General features: G+C 38.1%; 1 protein-coding gene across 5 annotated transcripts in view; it reads right to left on the reverse strand.

Annotated features, from left to right (window-relative positions):
* The window catches only part of MID1 (midline 1), a 367,686-nt gene that overhangs the window by 43,899 nt on the left and 304,666 nt on the right, over nt 1–19,121 (reverse strand). For all 5 annotated transcript variants that reach the window (XM_053580019.1, XM_053580020.1, XM_053580016.1 and 2 more), the window contains exon 4: nt 5,556–5,663. In XM_053580019.1, coding sequence (XP_053435994.1) covers nt 5,556–5,663 — 108 coding nt within the window. The remainder of the gene's footprint in view (nt 1–5,555; nt 5,664–19,121) is intronic.

The following is a 19,121-nucleotide window of genomic DNA, read 5'->3' on the forward strand; positions in this document are numbered from 1 at the left end:
CAGTCTTTCTTTATATGTTTAGTCTATAAAATCATCCCTATCCTGAGATCATATATATATTTTCTATTAATATGATTAATAGGTATTTTATAGTTGAACCATCCTTGTATTCTAGGGAAAAAGTCTACTTTTAGATATATTATTTAATTTTCTCCTATTTAAAATTATTTTTGTGTCTATATTTGTAAGTGATATTTGCCTCCCCAATTTTTTATGCTGTCTATATTTGGTATCAAGGTCATAGAATCTACATAAAACATGTCTTCTTTCATTTTCTAAAGCAGTTTAAAGGAGAATGAGATTATCAATTCCTTGAACTTCCGTTAAAATAAGTCATAAAATGGTTGAGACCTGGTGCCATTTTTGGAGGGGAATGTGAGTTGAGAAAGATTTGCAAAAATGACTCAGTAACCTTTGCTTTTTAAATGTTGGTTTATTCTGGTTGTTACTACTTTATCTAAGTTTTCAAATTATTGGCACATTGTATTTATACTGCATTTGTTAGTAGAGCCCTGTATTTTTTTTCCCCCCTTCATCGGTCTCTTACTACAGATTTGTTTTTTCAATTTTTTTACAGGCATGAATCCTGTTGATTAGAGATAAGCAAGCATTTACCCTCAAGGGCTAGATCGTTGACATTTTAGTCTTATACATCTGTGTTTTTCTTCAAAAAAAAAAAAAAAAAAAAACAAACTATTATTCCTCACAGGTGTATCAAAACTAGGCTGTGAACTATTTGCTGATACCTGCTGTTGTTGCTTTTCTTTCATTTACTTCTCCTCCTTTGCTTATTATTTTCTTTCCCCTCCTTTTGTTGGGTTGATTCTGTTGTGCTTTCTCTAACTTTATTTGCAGGCAATTTTTTTACTTATACTTTTTTCCCTTTTTTAAAGACTTGAAGGCTATAAATTCATCCTCAAATGTTTTTTGCTGCTTATTAGTTATACAGATCTTTCATTGTGGTTCATTTTTAAATTTTTAAAAAATATCATGAGGGGCAGTGCCCTGGCTCAAAGGAGGAGGGCGCCAGCCCCATATGCTGGAGGTGGTGGGTTCAAACCCAGCCCCGTCCAAAAAAAAAAAAGAAAAGAGAACATTTTTATATAAGAATAGATTTTAAAGTTTCCAAACAAGATAAAAACGATTTTATTGCATGTGTTATTTATTGCGTGTGGTCACAGAGGCAGGGCTGCATGGTATACAGTCTTTGAAATGTGTCAATGCTTCCAACCAACTATATAACTATTCATTTTGTAAAATGTCCCCGTGTAGTCTTTCATATCTACTTTTTCTATTTTTTGAGTTCAAACTCAATGGGCATTTGGTATGTTTTAATGTCACTCAGACTCTTTTGCACCTTCTCATATTTATGCAATTCCAAGGTGTTGGCCAAAACTCAGTTTTTCAATTTCAGTATCTACATCCCTTCCCCAACTGCTAATTTCTTTTCCTATTTTTCTTATTTCCTTTTTTCATAGTTTCACACTTTTTTTCTATTCTAAAATAGAAGTTATTCCTTCATTTCCCTCTTTGAACATCTTAAGAACCATTTCTTTTAAAGTTTTTTTCTTATTTTCCCATAAAATTAATTTCATCTGGGCTTAGCAGCCGTAGCACAGTGGTTACGGCACCAGCCATGTACACCAAGGTTGACAGGTTCGAACCCAGCTCAACAACAGTGACAACAACAACAACAAAAATAGCCAGGTGTTGTGGCAGGCGCCTGTAGTCCCAGCTACTTGGGAGGCTGAGGCAAGAGAATCGCTTAATCCCAAGGGTTTGAGGTTGCTGTGAGCTGTGACGCTACAGCACTTTATTCAGGGCAACATAGTGAGACTATCTCAAAAAAAATTTTAATTTCATCTGGGGTAAGGTAACGTCTGCTGATTTTGTTGGCTGCATCTTTAGAAATTTAAGATTTCTTGGGCGGCGCCTGTGGCTCAGTTGGTAAGGCGCCAGCCCAGGAGTTGGAGGTTGCTGTTAGCGGTGTGATGCCATGGCACTCTACCGAGGGCCCTAAAGTGAGACTCTGTCGCTACAAAAAAAAAAAAGAAATTTAAGATTTCTTTATATGGTTTGGAATTGAGCTTAGAGTTTTCATTTTAAAGGGAAGAAGGCATTCATAATTCTTTCCTCTCTCACCCTCCTCTTGCTCAGCCCACCCTATCTAATGGTTTTACAGTTGCCTTCACCTGGCCCTTACAGTTACCAGTCAGGAATCCTGTATCCTTATGTATGCATTTCTGAGGCTCCTGTTTTGTGTGACTACCAGAAACAGTGTGAATATGGGTACCAACCTAATGACTTAACTTCACTAAAAGCTATGACACTAGGTAGAAGTTAGCAATAATCTTTTTCTGTCCCTTTTAATGAAGTGTGAAGCCTTCTACAGCTAAAGGCATTAGACAAGGAAATTGATTTATATCCCCTATCCCATCTGGAGCACTTCTAGATCCTTTCCCCAAGGGTCCACGAACTATTTATCCATAGGAGTTGAATCTGTACCTGCTTTGGCCTCTTCCAGACCCCATCCCTGTATCCTTTGCCTTCAGCCACAGTCATGGCACCTGCCACCTTGTCCCATTTCTGGCCCATGGAGATGTTGATCTTGTTTTTGGTCCAGACACGTGTCTCCACTTTTCTGTTCTATTATGTTCTTGATTACTGACATGAGTTTGGGTTAAAGTAAGTAAGAACTCCGTGCATCACCATGGCAAGAACTTGGGGACACCCTCCATTAAGTCAGGGAAAGGAAGTCATGCTTGCTGGGAAGTTGTAGTGGAGTGTTATTATAGACTCAACAAGGGCCCTCATCCTAATGTGAAGAATCTTTGAATATGTTACTGTATATGGCAAAAGGAACTATGCAGACTATGCAGACATATTAACTTAAGAATGTTGAGATGGGGGTGAACCCAGTGTCATTACAAGGACAGAAGGCGTGAGTCATAAAAGAAGTTGTGAGACTGGAACCAGAGGTCAGAGTAAGCCAAGGAGTGTGGCAGCCTGTAAGAGCTGGAAAAGGCAAAGCTTTCCTCTTCTAAAGCCTCCCAAAAGAAACAGCATTGCCAAAACCTTGACTTTAACCCAGTGAAACTGATTTTGAATTTCTGAATTCCAGAACACTAAGATGATAAATCTGTGTTGTCTTAAGCCACCAAGTTTATGGTAATCTGTTTTAGCAGCAATAAGCAACTAATATGAGTAGGAACAAAGCTTCAATTAGCTGTGAGGTCTATTGCATAGCATGATGAATATAGTAAATAATACTGTACTATACATTAAAACCAAGACAGGCTCGGCGCCCATACCACAGTGGTTACGGTGCCAGCCACGTACACCGAGGGTGGGGAGTTCAAACCTGGCCCAGATAATCAACTGCAACAAAAAATAGCCGGCAGTTATGGCAGGCACCTATAGTCCCAGCAACTTGGGAGGCTGAGGCCAGAAAACCACGTAAGCCCAAGAGTTGGAGGTTGCTGTGATGCCACGGCATTCTACCAAGGGTGACATAGTAAGACTCTGTTTAAAAAAAAATGTTCTCACAGCAAACAAAGATAAGTCTTTGAGGTAAAGAATGTTAATAATGTGGACCTGTAGTTGTTAATCTGCTTGTTTTTGTATCCTTAGGAAAATTTTCTTCACATCCTTCCAGGTTGTTAAAAAAGATACAAACTCTCCATCTTTTTTATGGCTGAATAGAATGCCATGGGAGGGCTGCGCCTATGGCTCAGTGGGTAGGGCGCCGGCCCCATATGCCGAGGGTCGTGGGTTCAAGCCCAGCCCCGGCCAAACTGCAACAACAACAACAACAAAAATAGCTGGGTATTGTGGCGGATGCCTGTAGTCCCAGCTACTTCCCTAAGCCCAGGAGTTGGAGGTTGCTGTGAGCTGTGTGAGGCCACGGCACTCTACCGAGGGTGATAAAGTGAGACTCTGTCTCTACCAAAAAAAAAAAAGAATTCCATGGGAAAGGGTCCAGTAAGTTCACACCCAATGGGTATAGTGCACGGGTACATGGCACACTTCCTGGGGGAAGGACACAACTATGATTTATACCTGCAAACAATGAATGCAACCTAACTGCAAATTTTAAAAAGAATATGTCAGCTTGATGTAATCGTTCCATTCATAAATCATAACTTCACTTTATACCCCATAAATATGTACAATTATTTGTTAATTTACAATAAAAAATTAAAAAACCTGGTATCATTGAGAGATGATCCTTGAATGCAACCATGTAAAGATGGCAAATCGCCTTCTGTATGGATATGAATAATTAATTGTGGCTGTAATATAGGCAGCTGTGCTTCTGAGAACCTGGAAGATGGGTGGAGTTAAGAAATGTGCACACATGGTGCATGATGACGATGGAGGGGAAAACATATCCTGTCCTGTAAGGATTCCAGATGGACACTCGGTGCTCTTCTAAATTAGGCAATTTGTATATGTGAGAAAGTAGCTTCTTAGCACATGTGGGTCAGACCTTGGCCAGGGAATAATTTCATGTTAATCAGTTGCTCCACTATCCCAGTTTCAAGAAGTATTTGATTATTTTTTCAGATCATTAGAGTTTACACCTATAAATATTTTAAAATCTGTATAGACAGCATAATCTAAAACATTTTATATTAGAAGGTACCTGTTAAATTTTATAGGACACAGAGAAAAGCATGTATACATGTGTTAGCCATTGTAACCTCTGCGTTTTACTTAAAACTGGCTAGTTTGTTTTAATTATACATATTTTATTCAAGTATAGCTATGAGCAGTAATAGAAACTCATTAATTTCTTAGATCATAAATGAATGTTTCTATTTTAAAAAATGTTTCAAAAATATCCTTTGAAGGTAAAAGAGGAATGGGAAAAATAAAAAGGATCATAAGTATTTCAATAAAAACATGACATTTAAAAATCAAATAAAGTGATGGGTTCTAAAGTTACCAACAATTTCTGAATAAGAAAGTGGCCATAAAGAATATAAATTTCTTTTTGAATACAGTTTGCTGTAAAACCATAGGAAATTGAAACATAAAAACATTAGAAAAGAAGTACTATTAATATATCCAGAAGGGAGTATATGATACAGTGAAACTATAGGAGTTTTGTTACTCTAAAGTTATACCTGCCTAAATTCCATCGGGTAGGGGACAGTACTTCATAATATATATATGAATTTATATATAAAATCTGATTCATTTTAATTTCCATAATGCTGTGCCAATTGCTAAGATATAGCAATAACTACAAAATAAATCCTGCCTCTATGGAACCCATATAGAGAAGACCACGCTGCCCAGTGTTGGGCAACAGAATAGCTCTTATATTACAGGTGTGCACAGGAGACCATGATAATACAAAGGAAAAGGTGAAGAAGAAAATCTCCAAGCAAGGGCCTTTGAACTAAGTCTTACAGACTTAAGAGGGAATTCTAGAAATAGGACATATAGAAAAGGAGGGCTTTCAACATTTCCAAAGCCACTGAAGCGTATGGGAGTCTATTTTTTCCTCCAGGTATAGAATAAAAAATCTTTTCTTCTAGAAACCATACCTTCCCTTCTTTGATCTTGGTTCCAATAATTTGTCGTCTTTGCTGAATGATCTCGATGAGAAGATCGCATTCCTCTGTCAATTTGGCTTCTTGACGTGATGCATTGACCTACAGGGTAAGTATCACAGAATAGTGTTACTTTAGCCTTTGTTTTCAGTTAAATGCTATTTTAATGTAGACTAGTATGTTTCTAGTAATAACTGAAAAGGTATTTTAAATGTTAGTGAGGGTGGCAAATACAGGATTTACATGCCTACTCCCTGTCTTGTATCTTCGGAAAACATAATCTAATCACAGCACTCTTTGCAAAGCCAAACTCAGCCTCAAAATCTTTAACACAACATATACATAGCTGTTACCGATTACTTGGAAATTGATATATAATGTGAAATACATTTGCAATTCCTGCTTTTATATAATTTTTTTAAAGTATCAAATTTGCCCTGTTAAACATCAAAAAGTGTCAAAGAACAATCAATCTTATTCTTTTATGGAAGACAGCTTGCTAGCAATGATTTTTGGACAAAATTTCCAAAAGCAATGTAGCAAGCTTAAATCACATTTATACAACATTTCAGTTTCATATTTAATCACTATAAAATATCTAAAAACGATGGTTCAACATTTTATTAATCTCATAATTTTAAATTTGCTCCTGAAAGACCACGGTCCTACCATGAATGTATACCATTTTTGTAGAAAGGGGGATTATTATTACAGAATGGCTTGTATTTGAAGTTTCTGTGACTCATTTTATACTTATTAGCTCATTCTTGGCAACTGGGCTTGGGAAATACTCTGAGCATGTTATTTCCTCCACCTCATGACATTCTGAAATGTTTATTCACAAGTAGAAACTCAGAAATCACAGCTGTGGGAGATGGGGACAGCATGCATGAGTTTTATTATTTTAACACAGTCTCAGGAGAAGTTGTAACGTTACAAAGAATGACAATGGCACTGCTTATTCTAGCATATCTCAGGGAGGAGAACATGGCCCAGTCATTAGCCCTGTTGATGTGCGAGACTGGAGTAATTTCATTCTCTATGAATGAGATAAACTGAAAACATGGTCATTAGTTCAGGATAAAAAAAGTCACTAAAGGCTGCTCAGGGCAGCCGTGTTCTGTTTGCAGAGGCCGAGGATTCCTTGAATTTTATTCCTGATGGGTTATCAGATGCAACAGAGACTACTCAAGGTATCTTCTTGAGATGATGGTGGTCATTTGCAGCAAACCACAAGATTATATCCTAAATCATATTTGCTAAGTATTTGTCTAATGAACAAAGGAAAAAAAATTAAAAATGCACTGAGAGGTAGAGCATATGAAACTTAGGCTCAGTATCTCTTACCATTATTTTTATGTCATCATTTCTAGTTCCCCTTCAGGTTTCTCAAATAAATTTAGCTGTCTATTGAAATATTTATTTGAAACTTCTGTTCAATAAATTTGTCTTTCCTTTTGACCTCAAATTGAATGTAGTAAGTGACCACAACTGAGCTGATGGGAGTGTAATTGGTAATGTGAGCACATTGTGATAGAGGAAATGACATTTCTGGAAAGTAGCACTAACAAGGATTCTTTGCTTGACCGAACTTTATCCTAGGTTCATCTCTACTTTTCCTTGTAATAAGAACCCTGCTGATTTGGTTTAATCGGAATCCTCTATATTTGCTCACCCCTAATATCTGACTGGGTTCCTTATCCCTCAACCACCCCTCAGCTGATGTCTAAGCTCCCTGGTCTGCCTTCAGCAAAAATACTGTTAGGTTGGTTTAGCTAGAATTCCCCCTCATGCCTTTTGTTTCCTCTTAGTCATTTAGTCATCCACTGACTGCACCCAGTACTTTTTGGCTATAAATCTCCACTTGTCCCTGAGGTGTTGGGAATTGAGCCCCATTCTGTACTAAGGTGTCCTTCCCTTTGTAACTGTCCTGAGTAAAATCTGTTTTCACAACTTTAACTACTGTCCACCTCTGATTTTTCTTTGACAACACCCTAGTCTCAAAAAATATTGACTAGAATGAACCCTAAGAGTTACAGTATACCTGAGAATACAATCAAGGTAGAGCAGGGATCTCTGGCTGTTAAATGAAGTATCTACCCCAAACATCTTGCACCCTGTCTGGCACTGAATAGGCATTCAAAAACTTTTATTTAATGAATAGATAGTGAAAATTACCTTCCACGATGAGACCGGGTAAAATGTAATGAAGCAAGTAGTTAGCACTTGTGGTCCTTCAATATCCAGGCACTAGAGCGTGTGTAGACACAAAACTGTATCCTAAAAATTGTTTCATTTGTGGAGTAAAGGAGTTGCCTTTTTTCAAAAGCCTTAATGTTTCATATATTATAAAATCTCAAATTATACAGTTTTGTGTTTTTTAGTGTATTCACGGATGATTGTGTGTGCAGTCATCACTATAATCTAAATTTAGACCATTTCAGCATCCTAAGAAGAAACTCCATACCCATTTGCAGTCACTCCACATTCTACCTGCCCTAGCTCCAGCCCTAGACAACCACTAATCTACTTTCTGTCTCTTTATGCATTTGGTGGTTTTTTCATATAAAAGGAATCAAACAATGTATGATTCTTTTTGTCTGGTTTCTTTCACTTAGCATGTTGTCAAGATTCATCCAGGTTGCAGCATGTATCAGTACTTTCTTCCTTTTTATACCAAATAAAATTTCAGTGTATGGATAATATTAAGTAATATTACACTTACACTTGCTTACACTTCTCCTGATTTTGACTAAAAGCCATGAGATCACAGTGGCAATTCCAGAGTGGGTGCCGTGAAATGTGGTATAGAACATCAGCTCTACCCATATGGAGATACTGGAGGATATCTGGGCCTATCTCCATTTCTAAGTTTTCCTATTTTGTAACATGAACTGAAGATGATTTGTTCTCTCAACCATGTAGAATTATTTTAGTGAATATGTAAAATAATATGTGAGGAAACATCTAAACTTACGAAGCCATTGACAAATCTGAGGTATTATTGGCAGCATTTAGAAAGAGTTTTGAACATAGACTATGATTTAGTGTAGGATCCATTTCTCTATCAAAATTGTGGAGATGTGAGTTACTTTGTGGTAGGAAAAGTATCCCAGTTGCTATTTTAACATGGGGTTCAATTTAATCCTGACTGTTAAATTTTTAGGATGGATAGGTTTGCCTCACAAAAAAAAAAAAAAAATGGAATCTACTTTGTTGAAGCAAATATGTTTTGAAAAAGCTGATAATCACAATCATCACCCCAAAATACAAATTCCCAGAAATTTGGGAACATGATCTGTTATTTGTAGGCCAAGTATTTTTCCTAGATCTTTCAGAGAATAGAGAGTTGACTTTTCTTTGAAACCAGGAAACTTGAATGTTTTTTCTACTTTGATGAAGTTCCAAATTTTTCTAACTTTAGTATTCTTCTATTTCAAACAGTACAATAAAAACAAGTTGAACACTATCTTGTATTTCCAAAATTATTCCACTACAAAGACGTTTTCCATAGTTTTATATGTTACCTGAAAAGAATTAATGATTCAATTTGAGTTTATTTCAAATATGAGTTATTAATTCAAATCCGTTGGAATTTATTGGCTACTTGCAGTATGTTTAGCCGTTTCCAGTTCCCAGGTTTGGAAGCTAGGAGCTCCTGCTTATGATTTTAGCTTTCACTTCAGATTGACATCTTTTGATTCAAGCGGAATCACTGTGGCTAATGGAAGTGCTTGGAGTAGGGCCAATCTAAGGATGCAGGGAATAACCCAAACCCTTCTTTCCTGAACCTGCACTTCCACTCTTGTGTCACTGGCCTTCTTGGTTTATAAGCTAAAGGCAAGAGTGGGATAGAGAGAATTCAGAATGATGCCCAGTGGCGGGTAACTATTATATCCTACCATTAGACCACACTGAAAATGGCGGGTACTTGTGCTTTACAGCCTTTGACGTCTAAGGAAAAAATAGAGCTTAAAATTGTGCCTTCCTCTGTGCCAGCTACCTTTTTTCCTCAGCTCAAGTATGTGTATATTCATAAGCAAATATCACATCAGCCCCCCCATGATGAGAAACTCATTTGCTCTTCTCATGTTTGGCCTCACCCAGCTGCTCAGCATGCACCATCTCTACACCTAGAGTCATGATTTCCTTTGTCATCTTGTCCTCTTCTCCCCATCAGCCTTTTCTGTAGGGAGTTGCTGACCCACTTTCTCCTATTCCTTGAGTAATTTTGCTGCTTCTCTTTGACAGGCTATGACCTTCTGATCCTTTATAGTCTGATGAAAGAGACATGAGAAAGTGGAATGATGAAGTGAATGTAGAAGAAAAACGATCATATCTGGCTCTCCTACCCTGAGATCGAATTCAGTACGGAGGGCCACTCTACTGCATTAACGCTCAGCTATTCACTACCAAGAATCAGTTGCAGTCTCTTGTAAGTTGCCACTGGGTGCACAGTTAACCTTCCTTTTCTAGAAATTAAGTTACAGGTGATTATTCCTCAGATTAGTTAATGATTACATAAACAGATGAATTATTTTCTCCAGACCACTTGGTTTGCACTACCCAGTGCACTTCCCCTTGCTAAGTTTTATGATGTAATAGTGTTACAGTATTTCACAAAAGGGGTGGGGAAGGTGGAGAATTTTTTTCTTCTCAAATATGTATAAATATTAAAGGGATTTAGTTACATACACTCACTAGAAATAGGACTAGGTGTCTGTGAAAGGTTCTTTAGAAGTCTGTAAATGCTTTCTAAGTATTATTTCTAAAAATGTGCTCATTTAATTTGACGTGTATTCAACTGCAAAATGAGATATTCCATGCACAGCATAAACATCATTAAATACATGTGGGCTTAAAATCAGTAGAAATATGTTCCCTCTTAGAAGGGAACATCCATGAAGAAAATAAATCTGGCCAGTGCTCACAGGTGAAAGGGAAGTAATATGCATTTTGGAAATCCTCATCTCCTCATTTGACAGTGCTTTATTGAAATAAGGTAGCCATCTACAGAATAGAATCTTTTGATTCCTCTCGAAAATGACACATTAAGTTGATAGATTGCTTTGTATTCGTCTACAGCTGAGAACACTAAAGTGACAGGCCAACCTCAACATGAGAGACAGAAAATTTTATTTCAGGGTATTAAATGAAGGGTGCTATACTGCATAATTTCAGAGGCAACTATTCATTTTAAATTCTGTGACAATGGTGAAAACCTCTGAGTTTTACAACCTGGCAGACCGCTCTCAGACTGGCCTGCCATTACTGCAATCTTAAAATTGTACCACAAAACTGTGACTTCTTTAGTTTAAGATGCTGAACCTTGGTTCAGCGCCTGTGGTTCAAAGCTGCTAAGGCGCCAGCCATATACACCTGAGCTGGCAGGTTCGAATCCAGCCTGAGCTTGCCAAACAATAACGATGGCTGCAACCAAAAAATAGCTGGGTGTTGTGGCAGGTGCCTGTAGTCCTAGATACTTGGGAGGCGGAGGCAAGAGAATTGCTCAAGCCCAGGAGTTGGAGGTTGCTGCGAGCTGTGATGTCACAGCACTCTCCCCAGGGCGACAGCTTGAGGCTCTGTCTCAAAAAAAAAAAAAAAAAAAAAAGATGCTGCTGAACCTTCCTTTCCTTGAAACTACTACCAAAGAGATTGAGGGTTAAAAGACAAATATCTGCTTTACAAGTTTGATGGACCAATTCTAAGCAAACATATGTCATTCCATGGTGATTTAAACTAAGTTGATCTTGAGAAAGGTTGAGCTCTTGTCCTATATGATACTATGTTGATGTTGCTGACATTGTTTAGACTTCAAAGCACTTTTCTCTGTTACTAAGAAAATGTAATTTTGAGTCTGCATCCAAATTTGAAGGGGCTAATGGTATCACATGGAATCATCCCACCTCATTCAACTCCTCCAGTGGTTTTTTTTTTTTTTTAATTCCAATTTGCCCAGGGCTAAAGCAAACGAAACCTAATAGAGCTTTATATAAGCTGATATTTGGCCAGTAAGACAAGGGTACAGAGAAAAACTCTATGCAAGGGGGCTCTACACCCTGCCATGCACTGCTGACCAGGTGCGAAGAGAAATATGAGCATCTGAGGGTGCTTTGGCTTTTATTGCCAAAGGCAGCTGTGATGAACATTCCAGACCCTGGGGCAGAAGTTAGAGCTGCCAGAGGAACAATGAAAGGGATACTAATACTTCAGTGTGTATATAAAACTGAGCCAAGGAGAACTGAGTAAGAGCAGACAGTATTACGGTAATTCATCTAATATGTTTATACGTAATCTTCACCTTGAAACTCTTACACCAAAGTCAAATATTTGGGGACCTAGCTCAAGTGAATGCGAGCGAGCGTGAGTACACACATAGGTAAGCAGAATGACCCAGTTCCCAGGGTCTCTGTCTCTCAAGGAGAAACCAGAGTATGAGACGATATTTTTAATGGTTAATGTTAATTCAATATATTTGACTAATTTTTTTAACTCTAAGAAAGGCTTTTTGGAAAAATAAAAAATGAAATCCCTTCATAATCTAGGCCAGTGGTTCTCAACCTTCCTAATACCTCGACCCTTTAATACAGTTCCTCATGTTGTGGTGACCCCCAACCATACAATTATTTTCGTTGCTACTTCATAATTATAATTTCGCTACTGTTATGAATCGTAATGTAAATATCTGATATGCAGGATGTATTTTCATTGTTACACTCCCCCCACCCCCAAAGGGGTCATGACCCACATGTTGAGAACCGCTGATCTAGCCATTAGCCTTTCTACATGGTGGAAAAGTATTTGCCCCAGAGATCAATTCTACAGATTAACTATGGGCTAAAAAAAAAAATTTTCCCAGGAATCTCATGCTATATCCTCTTTTCTTGAGGTCTAAGATGACGAAGCTTGAATGTTGGATAAGGTAGTGAGACACCATTAAAAATGGCAACACACTGTGGTGAACAAGCAATAAAATTCTTCTTATAAATGAAATACAACTCTAACGAGGCCATGAAACTGCCCAGGAAGAATGCTGCTACTAACGTCCAAAAGCTTGAAACTTTGCACCAAGGAGTTTTACTCCCAAGAGAGCATACACAAAACATGGCCATTGAAGATGTTGATTGTGCTGTTAGTTTCTCAGTACAGCAAAACCTTTAAATAAGGTAAAATAATTTAGAGGGAGGACAGGCTTGAAGAGGAAGTCTTCCTGGGATTGAAGTGGCAGGTCTTTATTAATTACTAGTTATAGGTTCGTGGGTGTTTACCTAAACTGTCTGTGTCTATAGGAAAATAACAGTTCTCACCTGGAAGACCAGGTGTGATGCTGCTAAAACAGTGAACTATCCAGCCTCAAATGCCACTAGTGTCAAAGTTGAGATACCCTGGGTAGACTGTAGTGAGAAACTAAAAGGGTTAACACACAAAAAACCATTGAAAATTGCCTGGCACACAGTAATTATACATAAATATTACTATTACTAACAAGCTGTTTATGTGGAATGTCCACAGAGAATTAAACTATAGGTTCTAGGAACAGTTAGCCTGTGCCGATTACCTAGGGACTTTGTAATATGACTCAATTTTTATCTACTTACATCTTTCATTAAAACAATGGCTTTGAAAGCTATAACATGAGGACTAACTGAAGAATTTTTGAAGCTACTTAAAAATTCTAAGTCGATTCCTTAAAGACTGCTTCCTGATGCAACTGGATGGGGGGAGAAGATGGCCAGAGGGGATTCTTCCATGGTTTAGAGCAGGAATTTAGTAAATATTTTCATTTTGTGGGCCATGTAATTCTATCGCTCTGGTGTTCTGTGAAAGCAGCCATAGCTGATATGTAAGCAAATGGATGTGGTTGTGTACTAATAAAATTTTATTTACAAAAGCAGGTGAGGAAGTGGATTTGGCCTGAGAGTTTGCTAACCTCTAGCATAATGGGGAGATCATGGACTTCAGAGCCAAAGGGCTGCAGGTGTGATGTTTCCTCATTTGCATACTTTTGATGGAAATATCTGTGAACAATCTGGCACATAGTAGGTTTCTTCCTTTAAGGCATTAACAGTAGCACTCACTAAATTAACAGAATTTCAAGTTGAAAATAACTATCGACTTGCAATATGGTTTTTACCACCCCCCACGATGGCCTGCTGACTTCTGCTACAGTTATAATACCGTTCCTCCTGTACTGTTTTTCCTAGGCTACACTCAAAAGACTTCAATTGTACATTCTTGGCATTAACAGCATAGACTTTTCTTTTTGTGTTTAATCGTAACTTTGTTCAAAGCAGTTCCAAAATGAAGAAGCTGAATGGAAGGTATTGCTCATAATTCATTCAAAAACAATAAACTCCTCCCTTCCTTTCTCTTATTCATTACAGACTTTATAAAACAAGTGTTCTACACCCTTCCGTTTGGGCTGGTGCACAGAATACAAAAAACACATCTACTAATCTGTCATGGGCACTTGTCTCTATCAAGCCTTTTCCACACAATTTTTGGAAAGTGGTAACTTTTTAGCAGTCATTTTCAACAAATGTATCTGGCAAAAACTCAGCCTTTTGACATTGTGGTCAGAAGGTAAAAAATAACCTACAGAAGATGACCACAAATTTAGTGCCAGTGATGATAGCGGTGACGCTTATTTCTAAGGGAAAGAGGAAACTTCTATTCCACGACCCACATTAATCACTTTCAGTCTTACTTGTTATTTCTCATTAAGTGATGTTCTTTTTAGTTGGTGTGCCTTGATTCCAAAGTAGTAATGTACTGGAAAAATACAAAGTTAGACCCCTGTTCAGGTTTGAGTTACTCAAGTATAAGAGCCATCTGCTCCCTTACAAAGTTCTGGAGAATGCGGATTAGAATCGTGCCCTTTGGTATTCCGTACTGTGAAGTGAAATACACTTAGTACACCCCTGAGAAAACTTAACTTGGAAATACAATTGGAAAATGTTAAGTTTTGTTCTGTCTTTATGATGCAACCACAAGCGAGATCTATGAAATATCCTGCCTCGTTGTTGTCACTCAGGGATGACAATAAAGACAGCTATAGCCAGAAGTGCTTACACTGGAAAAAGACTATGACATGACCATTTCTTAAGATAAGCTCTAGTGGAGGTCAGAGATAACTCCCGAAACAATTGTAGGCTACATGGGGTTTGCATCTGACAGCACCTTCTATAGTAGCTTTGGTCATTCCCGACTCTAGGAACACAATCTACCTGCAAGCATTCATTTGCAACTGACAACTCGATCTGGGCAATGACAGGCAAAACTTCCTGAAAAAGAAAACCCAAGAAATCTAGTGAGTCAGACTAAAATGTATATTTCCTTATCTAGCAACCCCTGCTTCCTGAAATTATCATTGTCTTTCTAGAACAATGATTTTAGAGCTTTAAGCTTCTGCATAAACTTGATTTTCTTAAAGCCTGAGTTAAGGATTTCTCAAAGTCATCTCCTCCTTCACCCTCCTTCATTTCCATATTTAGAAGGTCAATTGTATTTCTAAATACAAACCTGACAAATATTGCTTTCTCACCTTCCTACCTGGGAAACAAGGCTCTGCTGAAGTTTGTCAGGATCAGAGCTGGGGTGGAGGAAGCGGGAGGGCATCCTGCCAGGTAATGGAAACACTGCTTGCTTTAATTTTATTGCTAAGAACAAAGCCTTCTTATTGTTTAATAGAACCCTTAAAGGCGAGCCTCACTGGCATAGTTCTAATTTTTTTGAGACCACAAACAAGAGGAATTCTTTAGGAGCATTACATGAAAAACAGAGGGAAAAATACTTTATTCTGCAAAAATTAAAGCAACCCTTTGTTTCAGTAGCCGGAGCCTAATTCCAGACTGGCATTTGCATGTGTCCTTCCCATGGGCCTTGTCTACCCAGGCCCCCTCTCTTTCTCTTTCATTCAGACTAGTTTGAGTCATACCACCCTCATGAAAGAACTCGACAGAAATCATTTTTTCCTGGGACATCATTCCTTTGGCATCACTGGTTTTAGATAACTGAAAGCAGCAATGTTTTGCACCAAAAACAAACCAACGCCCTCTCCTCTTATAATACCTTCAGTGCTTATTTTGATTGTGCTAGCAAACTAAACCGGCTCTGCAGTCCTTGCTTCTCCGTAGCAAGCTTTACTTCTTTCTACTTAATGGTAACCAAAGTTACTGGTTTCCGGAGATCTTTACGACGGTCCTTAGTAGCAAAGGAATAAGAGTGAAAGGAACTGAGGTGGCTCTTGTTTCTGCTACTTGTGTACCAGTGGTAACATATGAAACAAATCTTGTGGACTTGTTGAGTGCTTGCTATGTGCAAAGCACCACGCTAGGACCTGTAGCAGAAACAGAATATTGCGCTCTAGAGAAAATGACTTCACTATAGAATATAAGAAGCAACCATGCCAAATGTATGGTTAAAGCCTGAGTTAAGGATTTCTCAAAGCACGGGCTACAGAAATTCCAGAGTTGTGTGGTCCAATATGGCAGCCACCAGCTACTTGTGTTTTTGAGTACCTGAAATACAGTTAGCCTGAATTGTAATGTATGACACATATAATCATTTTTATATTGATTACATGTTGAAGTGATTGTTTTGAATATCAGGTCAAATAAAATGTATTAGTACAATTTCATCTGTTTTGATTTTACTTCAAAAAATGCAGTTACTTGAAAAACTTCCAATTATATACATGATTCAAATCGTACAGCACTTTGGACAATGTAGTTCTAGAACAGTGATTTTCAACCAGTGTGCCATGAAAATTTTCTTTTTTGAGACAGTATTACTATGTCACCCTCAGTAGAGTGCTATGGTGTCACAGCTCACAGGAACCTCCAACTCTTGGGCTCGAGTGATTCTCTCGTCTCAGCCTCCCTTGTAGCTGGGACTATAGGCACCCACCACAATGTCCGCTATTTTTGTTGTCATTGTTGTTTAGCAGGCCCAGGCCAGGTTTGAACCCGCTAGTCCCAGTGTATGTGGCTGGCGCCCTAACCACTGAGCTACAGGCGCCAAGCCGTGCCATGAAAATTTTTAATTATTTTTGAAAGAAGTTAAAACCAAAGTATTTTTTTTTTAGTCTTTTTTTTAAATCAACATAATTTAAGTGTGCCACTGAAGTTTAACTATAGGTTCAAGTGTGGTATGAGATTAAAAAATGTTGAAGAACACAGTGTTCTAGAAAAATGTTTTAGATAGCTTGAGGAAATCAGTGTGTGAGTTGCGGGGGAAGGTTTCATGCCAAATATAAAGGTGGGACCGATCTCTGGAGATCAGTGTCAAGAGAGGCCTGGGAAACGAGAAACCTGAGGGTAAGGAAGATGGGAAGAGGCTTCAGAGCACAGGGAGAAAAGGGAATGTGTGTAGGACAGGAGAGAGTCATGAATTTATCTCAACAATATTCTGGGTACCATGGGCATGCATCTTGAACTTGTCATCTAGGAGTTGGGGGAAAGAAATACCAAGGCCAGGTATTCTTACTGGCTCTTCTAAAAAGCCCTTTTGGGACCATCTGCAGGAGGCTGGCCATGAGTGAGCTCTCACAGGGCCCACATATGGCAAAAAGGTGAAATGGGGGTTCAACTGGAAAGCGAAGTTCTTCCTTGGCCCTCTCTTTTCTATTGATTCCCTTTCTGTCTTGGCAGGAGTGAGCCTGCACCATCAATCTTTGACACTAGCCAGGCTTACTCACTCCCCTGGAGTTTTCTTCTGAAATGGTAGTAGGGCTGGTGAAAGTTACAAGGGCAGTAGTAGAAGGGGGGGAGAGCACTGACACGGTACAACAGTGGCTTAGACAAAAATGCCGTGAAGAGCAAAGGAGTGACCACAGCATTTAAATGCCTTTTTTTGGTGGCTGATTTTGAGGTTGTGTGTGTGTGAGTGAGAGAAAGAATATGTGTATATCAGGAGAGTATGATGTTGAAAATGTTATCCTATAAGTCGTCTTCAGACCAATATTATTCTTTGAATCAGGTTGAGGAAAACATTTTTTCCAAAGTGGCTATCTAGTTATTTTTTTCTTTCATAAACCAGAAAAGATAAAGTGGGTATACTAAAGAATCAAAAGGAAAGGTACAGGTTTATAGTAACATGGAAAAAGGGAAGAGACACGTCACCTTCTCTACAGGACTCAGCCATGCCCTGACGGATAGCTCTCCCATCTTTGCCAACCCAATCCTCTCAGTCCTTGTCCACTGGAAAAACCTGTGAGGAGGCAGCTCCTCCTGTGCACTAGCATCACCCATCCTGCCCCTGCCTCCAGTATGGATAGCTCCCATCATAGAAACACTGTCCTGAGGACAGTCCTCACTAGAAGGGTCCTTTCTGCCCTTCAGGGTGAGAGTTTATCTGACATGCTGTTCTATGCAAATGATGCAGTTGGTCTCTGGAGGCACTCCAATTCACTCACCAATATCCTTGCACTGCATGCTAAATGCAGGAGAAACTAGGAAGACTATCTTTTTCCAGAAGGAGTCCAACCAAAGAGGAGAGGGAATACACTACAGGTCATGAGAATTTTTGCCCAAGGACTGAATCTATGGATGCACTGTGGAGTCTTTCTTAAGCTTATAAGTTCAAATTATGAATCTCATAATTCAACTCCTAAATCTAGTGAATTTTATAAAACCAAATGTAATAACTCTCAGGAGGTCCCTGAATCAATGTTTGATTAATTCAAATTGAACAGATTTAACTCCATTAGAGTTTGTCTATAAATTAGTTGGTTGAGTTCCTACACACATTTCTTCAAATTGAAGTAAAATTACATTTAAGGAAATGCATGAATCTCACGGGATACAGTTCAATGGATTTTGATAACCAACAGCTCAGTCAAGATATAAAACATTTCTACAACCCTAGAAAGTACCCTGGAGCCCTTCTTTCAGTCAATCCTCACCCCATGGGTAATCACTGTTCAGATTTTATCACCAAATTCCAGTAACATTTTAAACATTTATAAATATAACATGTTTAATTTACTTTACAAGCACTTCCGATGCTTAACAGGATAAAATTAAACCCCTAACAAGTTAAACTTTCCCAAGTCTTTAAGTAGGTCTTATAAACCTAATAAATTAAACTTAAGAAACCTAGTGAAACCCAAGTTTCTTGAACATCAAGACACCGTACTGTTTTGAAACTTAAACTGTTTAACAAATTCAATTTAAAATCACACGTCTGAAATAATTTTTATTTCCAATTAGAACTTCAAAGCACATCTGTCAAATTTCTGTAACGTGTACTATATCATATTCTCTTAAGTGCTACAAAGATCTATTTTAGTACTAAATCATAACATAAAATATTGATTTTTATGGTACAAGCTGATAGGTCTTATCTGAAATGCATGGGTCAAGAAGTGTTTCTGCTTTTGGGTATTTTTTTGATTTTGGAATATTTGCATACACATAATGAGGCATCTTGGGGATAGGATCGAAGTCTAAACACTACACCCATTTATGATTAATATACACTTTATATACACATAGCTTAAAGGTAATTTTATATAATACTTAATTTTGCACATGAAACAGTTTTGTGTTAAGTACTTAT

This window comes from Nycticebus coucang, chromosome X (genome assembly GCF_027406575.1).
Source record: "Nycticebus coucang isolate mNycCou1 chromosome X, mNycCou1.pri, whole genome shotgun sequence".
Taxonomy (NCBI): domain Eukaryota; kingdom Metazoa; phylum Chordata; class Mammalia; order Primates; family Lorisidae; genus Nycticebus; species Nycticebus coucang.